At 40.3% G+C, this 15,818-nt stretch overlaps 1 protein-coding gene across 2 annotated transcripts; it reads left to right on the forward strand.

Annotated features, from left to right (window-relative positions):
- The first annotated feature begins 2,046 nt into the window (after positions 1 to 2,046).
- cbln2b (cerebellin 2b precursor) lies at positions 2,047 to 8,842 on the forward strand. 2 transcript variants are annotated; one of them, XM_086306116.1, is made up of 5 exons: positions 2,047 to 2,072; positions 5,945 to 6,032; positions 6,407 to 6,949; positions 7,566 to 7,685; positions 7,774 to 8,842. In XM_086306116.1, exons 3-5 carry the CDS (start codon positions 6,662 to 6,664, stop codon positions 7,969 to 7,971), a joined length of 606 nt encoding a protein of 201 aa, XP_086162242.1. In that variant the 5' UTR covers positions 2,047 to 2,072; positions 5,945 to 6,032; positions 6,407 to 6,661; the 3' UTR covers positions 7,972 to 8,842. The 2 variants fall into 2 exon arrangements, with proteins under 2 accessions (XP_086162242.1, XP_086162241.1); XM_086306115.1 differs by lacking the exon at positions 2,047 to 2,072 and having other exon boundaries at positions 5,226 to 6,032.
- Positions 8,843 to 15,818: the final 6,976 nt, after the last annotated feature.

A 15,818-nucleotide genomic window follows, 5' to 3' on the forward strand; every position in this document is an offset into this window, starting at 1 on the left:
CCAACGTCTTCCGGTGGGAAGAAGCACAAATGCCTTCAAAATAAAAGCAGAATTTAGATAGATAGATAGATAGATAGATAGATAGATAGATAGATAGATAGATAGATAGATAGATAGATAGATAGATAGATAGATAGATAGATAGATAGATAGATAGATAGATAGATAGATAGATAGATAGTCAATTAAACTTGATCTGGTCATTTAAGTAGCAGAGGGGTTTTATAATCAGTTTTAACTGCTTCGCATTGATTACATTAACAGCAGATCCACTAGAGAGGCAACAATGAGACAACAAAACAAAACAGGATTCGTTTAACAGATGGAGGCCAATGACATTTTCACCATCTTCATCCTTTTAGCTGATACTATCAGCTTATTAATTTAAGGTAAATACAACCATGTTGACATATTCAAATAGGCACACATCTTAACATACTATAGTACAACATCAAATAATATTATGTAACTCTCACTGTTAATGTGTTAGCTAGATTAACAGTTAGCACCCACAATGTGTTAGAGAGTTGTTAGCGAGTTTACAGTTTTACACAAGTTTGGCTCTCATTTTCAACATGTTTGAATCGATAATTAGTCACCCTTTAGTTTTTGTTAGCCTCACAGACCAAGAAATGCTATCAGCTGTACACACTCCACAGAGGCCCAGAGTTATTGTAGATGAACATTTAAACAGTTTTACAACCATTACACATGTACAAAGAACTCTGCAGACTGTAAACATTGAAATATAATAGAAAACTTTAAGATGTTATACGTAAAACATTGGGAGAAGGTTTCATGTAAATGTAATTTGTTCTTCTCATTTAAAGCATGACGCAAAATCTACATTATTATCAATGACTACATTTACAGTGGGCAAAAATGTGTGAGGAGGAGACCATCGGGGCCAAGCTGGATCTGGATTTCTGGATCCAGTGGTTTTTAGAAATCTCCTCCTCTTCTTTCATCACAGCTGTCCAGTCCCAGATGTGCTGTTGATCCACTGAGGTAGATGTCTTTTTAGAAACATCAGGAGGACTGAAGCTTAACTCAGTAATAAAGGAGGACATTTAATCTTCACCAGCAATCTTCAGCCGACTGTGCAAAATATATGGATTTATTGTTAACAGTGTTTTGATCAGCTGCCCTGGGCGTCTTCTATTAATGCTTCATTTTATGTTTCTCAAAGGATGTAGGCTACAGAGCATACAGTCATTTAGTCTTTCATATAACTCTAATAATAATTCAGAATGCTTTTTAACCTGAATATTTGAAATAAAAACTCTCACTTCCAAATCTAGACCTATAAAGAGCTGGTGAAAGTCAGAAATGTAGACATAAATTTTAGTTTCAGCTCATATGTATTAAGCTTTGCCATTTTCTTTTGACATATTTCGCTGAGTAAAAGCAGCTGTAGTCACTTCATAAATGCAATAAGAGCTCACTGGAAAGTATCTAAAATACAACTAATGATATTTTAATATCTGAATACTGACTGAAGGTGAAGTTGTATTTACATGCAAAGAAAGGATGGACCCTCCCTCTCAGACTGAGTTTATGAAACTTAAATTAGTTTTAATGTTTGCTACAAATGGGGGAAAACACCTCAGCCAGACAGCTGTGGTTAAACCCTGTTCACTTTAATTGTGTGTTAAAAATCTGTGTTTTCAGTATTTAGAACACATTTCTGTGAATCACCATCAACAAACTGAGATATCAGGTAGAAACTAGAATTACAGGCAATTTGTGAATGTGAAAATTTCCAATCTTCTTAGTAATCCATCTTTGCTTAATGCTGTCTTAATGTTATCGAAGTGCTCTTTTTTTAAAGGCAGCAGTGTTATTGATTACTTAATTTATTGTACTGTTACTGTCCATTCAGATGTGGAAAGAAACAGAAACATGCTGCTGTTTGCAGATAGTTAATAATCAGCTCTAAACAGGAGCTGAAGAAGAGTCCAGCCTGTTACTCTTACAGTATATAATGAATGACTTTTCTCTGTTTCTCATATAAACCGTTTCAGTGCCTCATCTTTGGCAGCCTGCTGCATGAATTAACATCCTTCTGTTCGGTAAGTCAGAGCAGCAGAACTAATGTCTGAACTACAGCGCTGACTTTTAATTAACATTCAAGCTCAACAGAGTGATTTCTTTAGTCGGGGTGAATTCATTCATGTGCACAGATTAGCCACCGAACACCGGCTTAGCTTACTCCTCGTCGTAGCTAGTTATAGCTAAGGATGCTAATTTACTAGTTAGCTTAAAATCACACATTTTACTCATAGAAAAGGTACAACAGTGCCTCTGATCACTTATGTTGGTTAGTTCAGTTTACTGCAGAATACAGCATGCTGTTAGCTTTAAACAGAGAGTCGTGGTTATGGGAAGTAAAGGTTGGATCTTCTCTCAGTCTTCATCTGCAATTCACAACAGAGATATGAGAGTTTCTCCTGACAGGAGCTGTCAATCAAAGACATCACCGTGATATCACACCCTAATTTTACAGCTTTGGGTGAGTAATTTGAAGCATAATCATGAGAAAAGTGACCACCCTTGAACCCAAATCAGCATGATGAGAACTACTCATCTTTGGGAAAACCTTTTTTTTTTGTTTAGTTTGACAGCTCTGTGTTTGACAGCGAGTGTCTGTGGTCATCTGTTAAACACAGTGGAGGCTCTGTCATGGTTTAGGGCTGCATTTCAACCATTGATGTTGGTGTTTTTTGCAATTATGAATGCAGAAAAGTACTTTCAAATATTAATCCATCATCCAATGCCATCTGGAAAGAGCCTGATTGTCAGCAGCTTCAACTTTCATCCTAAACACACTGGTAATGCAGTAAAAGCATACCTGGGTAGAAAAACACACAGGGGAACCTTATGAGTCATGGATTGGCCTCCCCAGATTCGGGACCTCAACATTATTGAAGCGGTGTGGAATCACCTTGACACAGAACACAACAAAAGGCAGCCAACGTCCAAAGAAGAGCTTTGAGTGTCCTTCAAGAAGCCTGGAGAACTATTCCTGAAGACTACTTAAAGAAATGACAAGAAAGCTGCCTGGGTTCAGGCTGTGTTATAGAATAAAGATGGTCATAACAAATATTGAATAGCAAGCTGATTAGAATTGTACGAACTCTGTTTTTGATTTATTTGCTATATTCCAATGTATATTTTCATTTTTCAATAAATAGCTGGAAGGAACCCTTCCACACCGCAGGTATGAGACATAGTTCAGTGTTTGTGTGGTCAAGAATAGTGTTAAGGTCTAACAATGTGCCACTGTGATCTGAGTCTTCTGTAACAGTTAATGGCTTCTAGCCAGAGTCCATGTTCAGGTTGTTTGAAAGCAGTTTAGGATTTATGCGATGTTTGGAAAACAAGAATTACAATAAATGTGCATTTTTGTCTTATAACACAGCTCACCCAACTAATCTACCCCAAAACACATTTTCCAACTTTCCAGTAACTGTTTCTCTCATTTATGAGGTAATTTAAATTAAGGTATATTGCATATTACAGAAATTAAGTTGACTTCTCCTTTATGATAGTGATGCTGCATCTAAATTTTCTGAAGCAATGAGTTTGCACACTTAAGTAAAGCCAACTTGTAAGATTTTACCTTGTAGTTCCCACAGGGCCGTAAAGTAAACTGTTGACGCATGTAGATGTACAGAGTACATATTTACACATACTGCACAGATTTACTTTCATTTCCTGGGGGGCTGAACACATTTGACCTTTACCCCTAAACCACGATTCAAACTGCACTCCTAAAATTTCTTAGTTTACCTGAGAGAAAGCTACCTTTATCCTGCTATTGAGATTCCAGTCTCTACAGTGTGATTAATACAACTGTGGACACACACACACCACACACACAAATTAATAGCTGTCACTGTAAGCTTTAGCAGGCACAGTACCGCCTGCTGTAACCTTTCCCTGGATTACCAATATAACTCCTCATCAGGGTGTTAGCTCAGCACTAGCAGGGGAGGAAAAGGCAAGATTGATGCTATTTGTCTCTTCACACATGCTAAGATAGAGGTCACATCTTACTGAACTAAGACAAGAGAGACAAAACACAGTCTCTTTCTCCACATTCATTCATTCTCCAGCAGTGAGAGAGAGGACTCAAAAATGAAGCAGTTTGAGAGCCTGACCTCATTTCAAAGATGAAGATACAGAGTCATTTATAGCTGCACATAGACAGATGGACTGGCAGAAGGATGGACTGGCAGATATAGTGGGTATTTTAGATCTGATGAAGCATATAGTGGCATGAGCACATGGAGTGGATCTTGTTTAATTTAATTCGTTATATGCCTAATATTTATAATATTTGTGACAGAGGTATTGATATGTAGTTGTGCACAAAAAGGGACACTAAAAGTATACATGCATGTGTGTTATGTACAGAGAAAACATGCAGAAAGATGATAAGTCATTTTCTTTGCAAAAACAGATGGCTCACTTTAAGACCCATCCCATAATTGACCTCCCCCTTTTCCTAGAAGCCAGTAGGCTCTGCTAGCTGTCAGGGAAAATCACCATAACCCTGTTGTCACTCTAGCTGATCAGCTTGCCTGATGAAAGTGAAGTCCCTTTCAGGGCAACAGCAGCCCCTGGTATAGTAATGGCATGTAGGCCACATCCTTTTTGCTTGCTTGTCCCCCGTACTTGACATTTGATGATTTCTGTAGCTATGTGTCCTTCTAAAGGCCCGAGGACAGCTGTGGCTCTTGGATACCTGATGTCACTCTTCCGCATGGTTTGTCAGTCGGCTGTGACAGTGCAGTGTTTGTCAAATGGGAATGAAGGGAGCAAAGGATTAACCATGATTAAGCCTAAAATAATGTATTTTTAGTAGAGGACTTAGCATGTACAAAGGCATGTGAAACACACTGCACAAGTCACATATTCTTCAGCTGTGTCTGAGCTTTCAACACTTATTAACAGTGATATATTCTCTACCTGCTCATCTTATCCAATCGCTTACTTGCGTGAAACCCTAAAACAAATTCCAGCTCTGATAAATCAAAAGTAACACAGTCTGTTCCTTTACTTGAGTGGATAAAACAGCTGGCCTACAGTATCTGCTGTGTACATGTATAATGCAGCCACTTAGCACTTGGTAGGAAGTGTGAAAACGACAGCTCATTAAAGGTCCAGCGTGAGGTTCGATACTTGTGAAGCCCATCCTCAAACCATTCAGAAGTGTGGAGCACTGATAGGAACCCTCTACAGCTCTTCAAAGGATGATGGCATGTCAGAAGTTGAAAAGAAGAAGGCTAAGGGTGGAACAGAGAAGTGCGGGTCATACTCGGTGAAGTGAGCTTTGTTGAAGCTTTACCTGCTTTGAACCTGGTTGTGAGATCTTTGTTTTATTTGTGATGTGATGGAAGACTGTTGACAACCATGTGTCAGTGGAGCATGCAGGTGAGATGCCACACAAGTTTATTGTCTTAATCTCTTAGATTCTTTGATTTTTTTTTTTTACCCCCCTTGTGTATCTCTAATAACCTGACAGCCCTTATGCACAATTTAGATCCGCCACTGGATGGCGCACGAGTATCTGTATTTGATTCATAAAAAAATTGCTTTAAGTCCCAAATTAGTAACATATACATGCATGCTGAATGTACCATGTAACTGCAAGGTTACCCGCTGCATTCCCCCTTCATTTCGGATTAATCAGACAGAGATATGACAAAACCAGAGCATATAAATGATAGTCCCTAAGAGCGAGTGATCTTTGCCAACCTCAGGGGCCCCCAAGCTCCCAGCATAGCACGTATGACTGTGCAAACAAACCTATTAGTCCACGCAATGTGTCTTAATTGTGGGGCACTTCTGAGAAGTCTCGTTGCAGTGGCCACACACAAAGAATGGGCGTGAGTACTCCCTCGAAAGGCAGCCCAGAGACTCATGCTTTTTTCTGCAGCAGTAGCAGCAGCAGCAGCGATCTGAGCGCTCAATTTACAGTCTTGGAGGGTGGGACAGAAAGCACACCAGCGGGATGGATAACGCAGGTAGGTCGTGGTTTATCGTTCCTTTATAGAAATGCCAGAAAAGTGCTTGTTTCATCACAATTATCAGCCAGAACGAGGATAGAGGAAGGGAACATCTTTTTTTGGACATTTTAATTTGGTACAAAGTGCTGCAGCGCGCATTCCCATCAGCAAACACGCAGCTGAAGCACAAATAATTGCTTTGATAGGATAATTATAAAGGATGATCAATTTCTACACCATGCTTATTAGGATTGTGGTATTTAACGATCAGTCTCTTTTCCCTTTACGCACAAGTCCTTTTACGCACGCTGGTTACAAGTTTATTAAATAAACTATATACGATCTCATTGATGTTATTGTCTTACAAGAGAACTATTTTTCTCTTATATCAGGAATTGCAACCGCAGATGTCTGAATACTCTCCCAAAATCAACTAAGACGTGCAGGAGGGAGGGGAGTCTCAGTCGGAGAGAGTCTGAGTGCGTCTGTGTGTCAGAAGGTGTTTGAGAGAGTGAGGGAGCATCACATATTGAGGAAGAGAGAGGGGAAGATAGAAGGGACCGACTCTGGACCAGGTGATCGAGAGCTAACAAACCTCCAAGGGGCTACCGGGCTGTATCAGTGTGCACGGGATCAGCGATCCAACCATGGTGCCAGCGCGCTGCCCGGGACGCTGTGCCATACTGGCACTGACCCTCCTCTTGGGATGCGGCGTGGCTTTCTGCCTTGGCCAGAACGACACGGAACCCATAGTTCTCGAGGGGAAGTGTCTAGTGGTGTGCGACTCGAACCCTTCTTCGGACGGCGCAGTCACCTCCTCACTTGGCATTTCAGTCCGCTCCGCTGGGGCAAAGGTGGCTTTTTCAGCCGTGCGTGGAACCAACCATGAGCCGTCAGAGATGAGCAACACGTCCATGACCATCTATTTTGACCAGGTCAGATGTCCACTGAATTTAGCGTCAACACACCCATATCCAATACAAGTCCGATTTTATTCTAAAATATAATTTTCTCTTCGTACAATCTGTTGGGTGGGTAAAACTTATGATCTTGCTCGATATTGATTTTCTATTACTTCTAACGCTCTGTGCGATCCGAGCCAGGAGGTTTTCTAAAGACTTCGGCGTTATTTTATGTTTCAGAAGGATTCGTGTGCGTAATTGGCGTGATCTGGAGATGCGCCGCCAGACGATCACCCATGCACGATCATTTACCGCATGCGTCTTAGGCCTCGGCCGCATTTAGATATGCAATGTGTTGCTTTTGATTAGATATTCCAATAAGTTTTCACGGCTGAGGTCTTTGGACAGCGGCCTGTTATACGCCTCAAATTGGGATCCTTCCCAAAGTGCGACTGAAGTGCTGCCTGAAACATTTGGCAAAGCAGCACCAGGCTTACTGGCTTATACGCCTCTTTTTTAGTCACTGCGCACAGCAGACACAAGCAATACGTTTCCACAAAACCAGCTGTTGTGTTGAATTAAGCATGCACATAAAAAAATAATCATACTAATAAAGCACTGTCTTATTGTGCTCCCTTTCTTATCACAGGTTTTAGTGAACATCGGCAACCATTTCGATCTCAAAACGAGTGTTTTCCAGGCTCCAAGAAGGGGAATCTATAGTTTCAGCTTTCACGTGGTGAAGGTCTACAACAGACAAACTATACAGGTGAGAAATTACGAAAAACGTGGGGCGCATTTTTGCATTTCCTGGGTACAAGACTCAGCTCCAAGTTTCTCGTTGCTCTTAATTGCAGGTGAACCTGATGCAGAATGATTATCCGGTTATATCAGCATTCGCCGGTGACCAGGACGTTACGAGAGAGGCGGCCAGCAACGGAGTACTGCTGATGGTTGAACGGGAGGACCGTGTCTATCTGAAGCTGGAACGGGGCACCCTAATGGGCGGATGGAAATACTCCACCTTCTCAGGCTTTCTAGTCTTTCCTCTATAATCTAATCTGCGATGACTCACGTCGCATGGGACTCTGCTTAGGTTGAGGAACCAAAAAAGAAAAAAACGAAAAAAACGAAAAAAACATGCCATTTATTTTTAACTAAAATAACTGTCAGCCAAGGAAGCCGACGAATATCTGTATACCTACACTCGTCCACTATCTAGTCAAATCTGAACGTTTCCTTGGAGTTTCATATATTCAAATCCATCAGCCAACTCTAACGCAATCTGGATGATTCAACGTGGCCCGTACTTGTCGGGTACGTGGATTTTTTTTCCCCCCTTGCTTGGAAAACAAACTTTGCCGACAGACAAACGGGTGTACCTGAGAGGAAATGGACAAAGGAGAAGATGGGGGGAGTGGAGGAACTGACACCTTGGACAGGCCGAGTGTGTTATGCTCTATTTTATGTTTGTATAGCCTTAAACAATTTATGGTTTCCGTCCAAGTGAAGTATATGGAATTATATGGACAAACAACAGAAGAAGTGCTTTCACGCCCAAGGCATTTTTTTTGCACGAATGGAAGTTTTATCTTTATGTTTTGTGCTGTCAATGGTGTTGCGTTTGGATGCTGAACATATTGAAAATACGCCAAATGTAGGCCGCCGACGAGTTTATTTAAAAGAGAAAAAAAAGGCGACATATTTCAGCCACCGAAGACGACTTAGAGCCCTTTTATTTAAAAAAAAAAAAAGTAACAATGATATAATTTATAAAGTACATATTCACATTATTGTGTGTTCTACATTTCGGAATCTGCGTAGCTTTGACTGATTTAATGTTCAGTGACGTTGCTCACCAAATGTACATTGTGGAAATTATAGAAGAATCCCTATGTCCCGCTTAATAAAAGGTATTGTATTGTATAGGCTAAGTGCATTTATCAGTTTTTGTTTGCATATAGCTTTTCAACGAAAGGGGATCTATCTGTGTATACAGACTGTAGGAAAAATACATGTTTGCAAATGAAGCTCAAAGGCCTCAAGAGGGAGCAGAGGTTGAACTGTGAGCAGCTCACTCTGGTCGCTGTCCGAGGTGCTGAACCTATGGGCTTTTTAAAAAAAAAGGAAAAAAAAGTCAGGCAACAGCTTCTTAAGTCAAACACTTCAGTGAAAACACTTGTTGTTGCCGGCTGGAAACTGCGATTCAATAACTGGGAAATAAGAAATATCTGAAATGCGCATTTATGAATGCACTGCTGAGGAGAGCCAGGGCAGCTCCTGAGCGTGAAGTTTCAGCACAGCACGACCGCACACCGCGGAAACGTCCTTCTTTGTGGCAGAGCCGAAGCTCACGTAAAGTAGACATATATTTGGAAGCGTTAGCGAGGTGGTTTGCAAATGTGGGTTAAAAAGAGAGCGAGAGAGGTCGTAGTATAGACTGTGTGCAAAGTTTGTTTCTTTTCCTTTCTTTCTTTCTTTTTTTAAATCACGTGACTGGATGCCATCTTGTTTGAAAAAGGACGTTTTGGGGATATTTCAGCCCACACACTAAAATATCCCCCCCCCCCCCCCCCCCCCCACTTACACGCAGTCAAAGTTATACCACATACCCCCAAACCCACCACCCCCACAACCCCTCTCTTCCCAGTCTAGGAAGGCCACACCTGAGTCAAGATGAACTGCATGACTCATACAAATTAAAGAAGAAGAAAAAGAGCAGTGCCAAGAGCAAATATTTGCTCATTTTTTAAATTAATATTTTTTTGTTTTGTTTAAAGCTATCCCCTTATCAGATACTACACTTAAGAAAAAAAAATATCACGCTTTTCCCCGGGCCAGTGATAATGTATTCAACAAACACAGAAATATTTTACCATGCATATAGTCTGAAAAAGACTAAAAAAACATCCTGTGGGAAAACATATGGCAAATGCACAAAAACACGAGAGGAAACTTGCTGTTTCTGTGGTTTACAGTAAATGAGGTGGACCAAGGTGAAAGCCTGATGTTTCCTTGTTAAGTCTGTGCCACTTAGAGATAACACTTTGGGGACAATACAGATGTGAATTGAGCAAAAGCAAAAGCGCTACAGAGAAACTCATCCCTGTTTTAACAATGTGGGAATCTGCAAGTTTTCTTGAGTCTTTAATATTCAAAGTCCAGCAACGTTTTTCCTCTAAAGTCTTTAACATAAAAGTCTCTAAACCTAATGGCTAATTTGGCAAATGTGGCCCTCTTTTTAAGTTCTGAGGGCCTTTTTTGCATTATAGACTTTGGAGTGTTAACTCTGTGGATGCAGCCCAGCACAGAGTAAATACACACCTTTGATTATGGAAGCTGTGACTTGGTGTGCTTGGATACAGTATGTCTGTAGAGAAGGAGTGTTGGAGGAGATTTGTAAAGAAAAACACAAAGGACAATCACAGCATAGTTACTTAACCTAACTAAATGTCACACCTGTTGACATCTAAAGAAGTCTTTTATTTCTTGTCCTAGGTAAAGGTCGGTAAAGTTGGTTATGCCAGAAACTACTCTAGCAAAAATTCCAATATTTGTAGGACAAATCTGCATTGCTTTTTTCCAGTCAAGCATAAAGTGCTCTCAATTTAGGTTGCAAAGCTTAATAAATCTCTCATTCGCCGCTATTTTTTCTAGACTTTAGAATAAACAAAGTTCTTACGAGCCTCGGTGAAGACTGTCTGATTGGTTGAGCATCATAAATCTGATCCTCACCCTTACGGTGAAAGTCATTGTGCTGAGGAAATGTCAATTTAGCACAAAGCCAGCATGACATTGGCAGAAAAAACAGTTACGAGTACTGTACAAAACCTGCCAGAAGAGTTGTGAGCCAATTTGTAGCAGTTTAAGACCATCCTGGGCTCGTAGAAACATATTAACACAACACCATTGTTCTCTGTCAAACACACAGAGAAGAAAACATAAAACTAACTGTTTGTGCAGCTGAGGGTTAAAAATGAACACCAACAGCTGCTGGAAAACATTTGCATGTATAATTGACAATATCGTACACGTGAGCAGCTGGGAACCTTTTTTTGTTCACTTGGTTGCTTCTACCACACGGATATCTGCTTTGGTCTTATTTTTTTAATATACCTTCATTGTGTTTATAACAGAACACAACAGCTGAGAACAAAGATAAAGACCTGCTGATGAGCAGCTGATGCCAGCAATAGGACTGCACAAACGGCAGAAAGTGCCAGCAAATCATTGTGATTTTGGAGAGTGTATTAAACTGGCCTATAAAGTACTAATTGTGCCCATACTGGAATGAGAAATCTGCATCCAAATGATCCCCTTAGATAATTAAGATAGCCATTGAGCACGTAGCAAACAAGACATGAAAAATAAAACCTTTTCAAGATTATTGCACGCAATCAAATAAGTTAGACTAAATCACTTCTTTCATGTAAATAACACAACTTCCATAGATGGGATTATTAAAGCGTGGATATATTTGTTGAACTCCTTGGCGAGTAAAGCTGTTTGCAACTTATTAGGCACAACAGAGTGTAAATGATACCATAATGCTGCCGTTATTGCTAAATATTAGTCATCCTAACAGGATTTTTTTTGTGTTTGTTTGTTTGTAGCAGTAAATACAGAGTCACCCACACTGTCAAAGCTCACAATTCGTCCACTCTAATTGTAAAACAGACTTGAGAATGTTTTTATTGAGGCACAGATGGCATTTTACTGTGCTTAGCAGCTATACACGGATAAATAAATAAAAATTATAGATAAATGCAAAAGCCAAGAACTCATAGGAACTTTTTTTTTTAACTTTTTCATCTATAGTCTCCTAAAAAAATCCTCCTCATGAGGGCTGGTCCTCTCATTTGTATGACTCTGAGATACATGCATCTGCAGTAAGATCATAGGCGGGCTGCACCGCGGGCCCATCGACGTGAGGGAGGTGCAGCCGTACATGCATTTGAATTTAAATTATGTAATAGACTCATGTCAGTTATTCCTTAATGAGGTTGTTTTAGAGAACTCCCACTTACAAAACACACATTTACACTTATAACCATTCTGAACATGCATCCACACCGACACACGCACACACATGCACGTGTGTCACTGCTCATTCAGCCTTGAACAAAGTGGCTTCCTATTTGGAAACATCTAAACAAATCTTCAATCCACTGTAGGGAAAACAACATTAAAATCGTTTTAGAAATAAGAATTAAAGTTGTTTGGGGGCTGATTTGAAAGCTGTCCTCTGAAGATCAAGACGGCTTTCATTTCAGCTCCTCTTGTAGTCTCTAAACATTTAATTACACTGCCTTTGCATATCTTCAGTGGGTGATTTGTTCAGTCTTAACAAGGATGATAGTTGGCAGGTAAAATGTCATCTTCTCTCTATTTTGTATTTATTTATTTATTTTTACCGAGGTAACAAGAAAATAATTACGCGTCATTTGAGCAAACAAAACGAAGGCCAACCTCTTCCTTTTCTCGTTGCACGAAAGCTCCACCGATTAAAACTCTTGAAGTGTTTCACTGAAAATTTTGTAAATATTAGACCTTGCTCTTGCTTGATGGAAAAAAAAATCCTGCCCCAACCTTGCGTGTAGCACAAGCTGATGTCGGCTCTTTATTTATTGATATCATGATACTGATATGTTTCCTTGTGCATCAACAACAGCATATAATACAGCAGTTTTCATACTAAATTAACTAAACTGTTACACATACATGTATGCTTTTACCTCCATAAGTATTTTCACTTGTGCATTCACAATCTGATAAAAGCACATATTGGAAACTAAGTTTAACCTCAACTGAAGCGTCTTCTTTTCCACTGCTGAGCAAAGCTTTCTTTTTCAGATCCAACATCTCCTTTTCCTTTTCTGAGAACCGAAGTCAAGAAAACATTTTGATGCTGTTGGCCCACAGTGAGACCTTTAAGAAATGTCTTCCTGACCCATCTTGAATTCCAACCTATGGTTAAGCAGCACTGGAGTTCACCACTTTGATTCACTTCTGTTATGAGAAAGCCAAAGAGAGCAGCACAACAAAACAGATATCAGCCAAGAAGTCAGTATTTTTTACCAATGAAGCCAAGTGTTTGTGTTTTGGGCGTTTCCTGAATTTCTATATCTCATTCTTCTATTCTCCTCCAATGGCCGCCTGTGCGTGGACGTGCTTTGTACCTTCCTCTAGACTCCCAATGCCAAAGGAGAGAGACCCTAACAAGATTTTTAACCTTTCCTTTTGATTGCAGATGAGTTAAATACATTGGTATGCATGAGAGGGGAAAAAAACCTTCAGAAAAGGTGTCTTTTGCCTTAGACTCATTTTCTCCCAGTCCTAGTCCCTGTTATGGGTGAAATTGCCTTAAGTGTGATTGTGAGTGCGAATAAGCCTTTCACAGCATTATTTTTATTCAAGCTGTTCCCAGGCAAACCTACAGGCAGTTCCTTTTGGGTCTGAAATGACGCTTAGGGGCCCACTCAATCTAATATCTAATGTGACTGCGAGTTAAAAGGAAATGCATACTGAATGTCAGGATTTATCACCAGTTTTAATGGTCCATACCTCTTTAGATCATATTAAAATGCTCTTTTCATAGGTTCCCCCCTTCAAATGAGCCCTTCTAATTTCATGGGCCACAGTAACGGACACATTTTGTCATTCCAAGCATGGAGACATAAACCACCATGAAACATAAGACCACCTGTGTGCTCTGCAACAGAGGAGCACTTTCACCTATTGCATTATGTCCCCCCCCCCCCCCTCAAATATTTAACTTTAAACCGCAAAACGACATCAAATCTATGTATGTATATAAGTCGCACATCCTGTTGAGTCAGACGTTTCACTTAGGCTTTGGTATTACAATCGTGCAGTGACCTAGCTAATTTGCACTTGAATAGAGCGACACTGATGCAAACGGAGAATACACTGAGAGGATAACATGTGGCAGTGGCTTGTTAATAATGCATTTGTTTGCCAAACAAATAAATAGACGCATAACACAGGCAAACATCAGTCACAGAACCGCTTCTGTGAACAGGCCCATCCCTGAAGAAAATGGGGGTTGAGGGGGTGGGGGGTGGGGGGTGGAAGAGAAAGTCTGTTTATTCCTTCTGCCACTGCCTGCAATATCCATACTGCTGAAACACACAATTCCCCAAAGAAAATACAGCCTCGTCCAAGCCCACCCCTTCAGCACTCCCCCCTGCCAACCCCCACCATCACAAGAGACAGTAGGCAACGCCGAGCTCGGCATCCCCAGCTCATATGAGCGACTCCTTGATGTGATGGTTCCAATACATCATCTGTCTATGCACTGCATTCAGGCACAGCAAGCCCAAGAAAGCATCCTGGACCCAGCACCTAACCAGCTAAACTACATTCATTAGAATAGGAAAAACTGCCTCAGCACAACCAGCTGCAGTGGAGGACAAAACACACACACACATACACACTGTGAGTTGTTGATCCTGTGGATGATCAGGGGCACACACACACACACACACACACACACACACACACACACACACACACACACACACACACACACACACACAAATGCATACAGATGTGCAATGTGCGTGTGCAAAGTGACAAACGTAACAGCACAGCAGAGGAAGTAAGACTATTTTTACAGGTGTAGGTGTGGATTCTGGTTATGGTAATTTTATAGATCATGTGGAAATATAGCCGTGGGCTTAATAGGGTTCCATTTGTACCCTCAGTAAATTCAAATCACAAACCACAGTAAAGACACCTGAGCACTGTATGTTATACTGCTGAGTTTGACATGCCTGAGTTTTTGGCATGTCAGTTTGATTTCTAAGCAGATAGGACTAGAAAGACCACCAATGAGATGTCAAACACATTTCTGTCCACTTTATTTTTATGCATACAGCTTTATAAAAATAGTAAATGCGCTTTATAAAATGCAGTAAGGAAGGAGAAAATATGGGACAAATAAAAGCACAATCATAAACACATCTGAAGAGTCAGACTCTTAGAAACGTGTCAGACAATCCCGTAAAGCCTGTCAGGTGAGTCACGTCAACGTCCAAATGATAATAGCACCCTTCCCTGTAAATTATTGCAGTTACCCAGCTCTGTGGAGTGCCGACAACTACCCAAGACTTGTTGTTCTACACTGACAGAGATCTGAGCATAGTGCTGTAGTGCTTTATAGACAGACCAGGCAGATATCATCTAAGTCATCCCTCTAAATAAAACACAAACGATGTGATAACAGTATAAAAAGATTTCTTCCCTTTGACCAGACCTGGCTGCTTCTCTTTTTCTCTTTGATATTATTAAGGCGACTCATTTCTACATTTTTAATTAGGTTAAGTGAGAACTTTTCAATGCATAATTAAAGAATCAAAAGTAACCTTTTACTGTCACGACAGAGGAAGGAGGAGCCCAGTTTAGATCAGTCTATCAGGAGCTTTCTCACCTTAAAGCGACTGATGCTCATTATACCGTAATGAGTTTAATTACAACTCCAGCTAACGCCACTTAGTTAAACTCTACATGCACATTACGTTCTCATCTTTCCTTTCCATACTCGGCATTAAAGCAGATATTTTAAAACGGAGGGTTTCAAATTCACTCGTACAGACTTTCAAATATTTTCTGAAAATGTTGCCTTGTTTGTTTATTAAAGGAAAGCAATGTCGTTTAATATCTTACAGTAAACTAAAATTTTGACGACCATTTAGGATGAATCAAAGGCTTACGAGCAAAGACCGCATAAATATTTAAATATCTTCATTCATTTTTAAAAATCTAAATTTTCAGGGAGGTTAATAAATACGAGACCTCCGAGAGCGGCAAATACTTACAGCAAACCAAACAGACTTCTTTTGTGAAAAGATGGGCCAGCTAGGTGAACTGTGCTAACCAA

Source organism: Aulonocara sp. 'chitande type north' Nkhata Bay, linkage group LG9 (assembly GCF_057382095.1).
Source record: "Aulonocara sp. 'chitande type north' Nkhata Bay isolate Kocher_YH1m ecotype deep benthic linkage group LG9, A_spYH_male_GT1.1, whole genome shotgun sequence".
In the NCBI taxonomy this organism is placed as follows: Eukaryota; Metazoa; Chordata; class Actinopteri; order Cichliformes; family Cichlidae; genus Aulonocara; species Aulonocara sp. 'chitande type north' Nkhata Bay.